Source organism: Sceloporus undulatus, chromosome 7, assembly GCF_019175285.1.
Source record: "Sceloporus undulatus isolate JIND9_A2432 ecotype Alabama chromosome 7, SceUnd_v1.1, whole genome shotgun sequence".
Taxonomy (NCBI): Eukaryota; Metazoa; Chordata; class Lepidosauria; order Squamata; family Phrynosomatidae; genus Sceloporus; species Sceloporus undulatus.
This window is the reverse complement of record NC_056528.1, coordinates 1,891,893-1,896,758: the sequence shown is the minus strand read 5'-3', so window position 1 is coordinate 1,896,758 and position 4,866 is coordinate 1,891,893. Positions and strand designations below refer to the sequence as shown.

Below are 4,866 nucleotides of genomic sequence, written 5' to 3'. Positions count from 1 at the left end.
GTCCCTCTGTATTCTGCACTAGTTAGGCTTCATCTTGAGTACTGTGTTCAGATCTGGGCATCTTATTTCTTGCAGAGGGTCTGGATCACTGGGTCGATGTGGAGAACGGAGGCGACGGATGGAAGATCGAAGACCTGCCGGGAAACTTTGGGAAGGAGTTCCCCGTCGAAGAAGTCCAGCATTACTTTGTCTCATCTTTCGAGTAAGTCTGGTTCGTCCTTGTGTTAAACGGAAGAGAAAAGGGGGAGCTGCACCCTACAGTTTTCAGAGGGCAATACATCCCTGAATGAAGCCTGACATGTGGAACCAGCAAACCGTTTCCAGGTGCTTTAAAAATCAATTTAAATCACCTGACAGTTTCCAGGTGGTTTAAAAAGCAAGGCTGGCCTTCTGTTTGGGTCAAGTGCCTTTGTAAATGTGCTGGCATCTTCAGAGAAGACACTGGCATGGAAGAGAGTTGGAGATATATAGGCATGTTCGAGGTCCAGTTCTATGGTATCCTTGTGCCCTTCCAATAACAGTGGGCACTATTAGTGATCAGGCTTGATAGCAAAGCCTTGGAGATAGGTGGATGCCAACCATTTTGTTGTATGTTTCTTCGCATTGCAGCTGGTGCAGCAAGGCGCAAGTCATTGACCTCCGGGCCGAAGGCTATTGGGAAGAGCTGATGGACACCGTCCAGCCCAAAATTGTGGTGAAAGACTGGTAAACGGGGAGAGAGGATGAAAGAGAGAACATATAGATACTAAAGCTTTCACGAATGCCGTGAATTTGCAAGGTTGGACCTTTTAATATCAGGGTTACTGATGACTTCAGATGCACTATTCCTTTGGAGCTTAACTACTATCCTCCCCAGAATCCTGCCATGGCTGGAATGAATTACTATCTTAGTAATAATAGGTTATTGTGAGTAGGTCCCTTGGTCCAATTTGCTTTACCAAAGACCCACTTTTGGTGGCAGCAATTTTTGGTTTGTGCGTACGGTCGGTTGTGCAGCCTTGTGCTTTTCAACAATTCTTCTTGGGTTATGGCTTATAGCAGTGGTTCCCAAACTTCGGCCCTACAGATGTTTTGGTTGGGGCTTCTGGGAGTTGAAGTCCAAACCTGGAGGACAAAGGTTTGGGGATCACTTAGAGGAAGGGTTGGCTCCAAAACTGGTTGAAGGGCCAACGTTCTGCTTATGGGACTCTTCTTCTCTTTCCGCAGGTACGCGGCGCGGTGCGACGCCGGCTGCCTCTACAACATGAAGGTCAAGCTACTGTCCGAGAACGAGGACGTGGTGGCTGAGTTTGAGAGCGAAACCATTGCCGTCCTGCAGGACAACGAAGGCGAATGGAACGAGGTCTGTGCGCAAGGAGAGAAGCCCCTAGAAAGCAAGGAGGGGGACAAGAGTAGAGTAGATCCATTGCACCCAAGTGTTGACTCACCAGTCAATTGATGGTGAAAGGGGATCCAAGCCAGAAAGACAGATATGGGTCTGCTATGGGGAGATCATGGATGTCCTTTTCCTAAGGGACGCAAATGCCTCAGGTGCCATATTCTGGGGACGAACAGCTATTTCAATGGTGCTCCCCTTACTATTATATTACTATTATATTTACTTGTATAGGAGGTGCTTGGTACCCATTGGAGGTTGGTTCCAGGAACCTCTATGGATCCCAAAATCCATGGATGCTCAAGTCCCATTACACTCCTCCCTCCATATTTGCGGCTTTGATATTTGCGGCTTTGATTATTCACGGATTTGATTAATATGTTCTCTCTAGGAATATCCAGGTCCTCCAGTCCAACTCTATGCTCCACTATAACTAAAAGTTGTGCTGAAAGACCTAGAGATTCCTAGAGAGGACACTCTGCTAGGCCTTTGTAGCACAACTCTATGCAACTCCAGCACAACTCTATGGTCAGTGTCTGTTGGATGTTGACCACAGAGATGCGCTGGAGGACCCAGAGATTCCTAGAGAGGTGTCCTCTCAGGTAAAAACATGGTGTTTTGGTCATTTGTGGTTTTTCCATATTCCCGGGGCTCAACATGGGGCTGAACCTCTTTGAGTGGTGAACCCTTGGAGGGCTTAAAGTTCGGACTTAAAGTCAGAGCGGATTTACCATCCTGTAGCTGGTCCTGCAAACTTACTATGAAAACCATGATGTTGTTTTTGAAACCATTATGTCCTTCCTTAACCCCCTTTTTCTCGCTTCTTTCTCCTTTCCCCCAAGATCACCCACACCTTCAGCGACTACGGCCCCGGCGTCCGCTTCGTCCGCTTTGAGCACGGAGGGCAGGACACGGTTTTCTGGCAGGGATGGTACGGCGCCCGAGTGACCCACAGCAGCGTCACTGTGGCGCCCTAAAAATGCGCAATGAACCGAGGCGAGAGGGACTGTTTTTGCATGGTTGCGCTTGGAGCTCACTATCTCCCACTATCTTCCAAATCTGGACTTAACGGCGAAGACGTAATTCCCTAGACTTTCCAAAATGGAAACCCTTGCAGCAGGGTAAAAACATGAGCTTGTGTAGTAAGTCTGCAGCTTGGAGACTGCGATGCCCAGAATTCTGCCCATTGCATGTTTAATGTCTGGCGGGATGCTGGGCATCATAGTCCCAGCTGAATCAAACCCTGCAGATCTTCCAAAGATGTTTGTTTTCCAAACAGTCTGGGCAACCACAGCAACAAGACTGACCACTCAGATCTCCAACTATTGCTTTCGTTTTGCTCACCCATGATTTTCCTCTGATGATTCAAGATCGCCAAAGATTACAACCGATGCTGCCTTCTCTTCCTATGCACTGACTGCCTTGCATCTGCTTTCGATAACTGCCTTGCGTCTGATCTCTTCAGAGGAGGTTGCCATTGCCTTGAGGCTGAGAGAGTGAGTCACCCAATGGGTTTCCATGGCCGAGCCGGGATTCGAACCCAGAGTCCCAGCCTCAAACCACTGCGCCACGCTGCCTCTACTGTGACAATCCCATTAGAAAGATGCACTGTCTCTTCTCACACAAATAAACATTTAACCGCAAGCAAGAGCTGTCCACTTGTGGTCTGTATTCCTAAAGTTGTTGTCATGCGCCGTCAAGTCATTCTTTGCAGTTTCCGACTTATTCTGCGTGAAATTTGCACGCAGTTGTTTTTGCGCATTAAAAAGCACATTTTCTGCGCCGGAAACAGCCTGAATAGGAACAAATGTTTGAAGAAATATGGTCTTCTGTGCCAAGAGGTTGTGTTTCTTGCACAAAAACAACCATGGGTGCATTTCTATTGATTGTATTGTTTTGGCATAGAATTGTGAGTCTCCAATTGTGGGTCCTCTCTGAAAATTGTGCAAGTATCGACTTTTGCTTGGCGGGGAGAAAAACCATTAAAATGAGTAGTTATTCCCCTAGTTTCAATCCAACAACATCAGGAGGGTCACCTCTTCCCTATCCACCCCCCCCCCCCAAAAAAAAATCAAGCAAGCAACGAAAATGCAGCAATTTCACAATCCTTTGCACATCCAGCGCATGTCTGAAATGTTCAACCAAGTCTAGCTCTTTCCCCGAACCATCACCAGGTGTCCCCATTGATCCATCATTTCAACCCGGACTTATTGATTTACTCATTGCACACTTCAAAAATGAAATCTGAAGCACCATAGTTTTTAAGGAAGGAATATCGGTTGCATCAAACTTTCCTCCCCTTCTGCAGTTGCAATAACATCAGGGGCTTGAATGAATGAATGAGGATGATATCTTAACGATATTTTAATTATCACATTATTTTTAATACTATTTTAAAACACCCAGTCTGTGTTTAACTAGATATATCCTTATGTTTTAATTGATGTACCCACTCCCTTGCACTGGTCTATTATAGAGGACTTTATCGCACCGCGCCCAGTGCCTGACTTACCTCTTCCGTATTCGAGCTTCCTCTGCCTTCCTTGACTGAGCTGGGATTTGAACCCAAGCCAGGGTGCCGCCCTGGCTGGACTCCAACTCCCAGAAGCCCCAAAGCTCAATTCCGGATTTAGGCATTTCGGCATCCCCTGGGTCCTAGTGCTCATCTTGTTTTCCCCATTGCTGCAAAGAAGATCGAAACGTTTAGGAAGCGCATGTGTATGAAAGCCTGATGCGCTTCCGTAACATCGGGGAAGCGTTCCCCCGCCTCCAGTGTCTCTGAATCATTCACGGAGCAGCCATTTCCTATGAACAGAAACGTTGCATTCATAGGAAATGGCTGCTCTGCGAACGATTTAGCGACGCTAGAGGCGAGGGAACGCTTCCCCGATGTTACAGAAGCGCATCAGGCTTTCAGACACATGTGCTTCCCTGATGTTTTTCTTGTGTTTTGCAAGCACTTAGCACAGGTGTGGAAATCTTCATGGAAACATACTTGCTTTTTGGACATTCTGCAAATGCGTAAATGAATTGCATTCGCCAAGCCATTCACGCTTTTAAGGCGTGAATGGCTTATTCCACTGGCGTGACGCTTCAACGCCATCTCAAGAACTATGGGAGCATGACATTGTGTGGAAATCTTTTCCCCAGTTGTGGTATAAATACAATTCCTTAACGCTTTTTCCCTGTGTCAAAATGTCCGACTTCGTGTGGAAATCTGTTGCGCAATCACACACAAATGATGGTACGGTTAACACGTTTTAGCCCCATTTTACCCCATTTCTTAACACATTTTACCCCGTGTGAAAATGGCAAGATTTGTTCAGACCAGGTTTGCCATTGCCCTAAGACTGAGAGAGTGTCACTCACCCAAAGTTTGGGAACCACTGACCATGATGGAGGATTCTGGTTTATCGTTCTAATTCGGGTGCCTTTTCAGACCTGCGTTATTCTCCATGGACCACTGGGTGGCGCTGTGTCCTTATGATACC

At 46.9% G+C, this 4,866-nt stretch overlaps 2 protein-coding genes across 2 annotated transcripts in view; one reads left to right on the top strand and one right to left on the bottom strand.

Annotated features, from left to right (window-relative positions):
* Window positions 1-3,044, top strand: part of FBXO2 (F-box protein 2) — a 4,737-nt gene extending 1,693 nt beyond the window's left edge. The window contains exons 3-6 of the mRNA XM_042478027.1: window positions 76-202; window positions 610-705; window positions 1,207-1,342; window positions 2,218-3,044. Coding sequence (XP_042333961.1) covers window positions 76-202; window positions 610-705; window positions 1,207-1,342; window positions 2,218-2,352 — 494 coding nt within the window. The 3' untranslated portion in view covers window positions 2,353-3,044. The remainder of the gene's footprint in view (window positions 1-75; window positions 203-609; window positions 706-1,206; window positions 1,343-2,217) is intronic.
* Window positions 1-3,963, bottom strand: part of LOC121936147 (F-box only protein 6-like) — a 10,199-nt gene extending 6,236 nt beyond the window's left edge. The window contains exon 1 of the mRNA XM_042478025.1: window positions 3,888-3,963. The gene's annotated coding sequence lies outside the window, so the exon portion shown is untranslated. The remainder of the gene's footprint in view (window positions 1-3,887) is intronic.
* Between the last annotated feature and the right edge of the window lie 903 nt (window positions 3,964-4,866).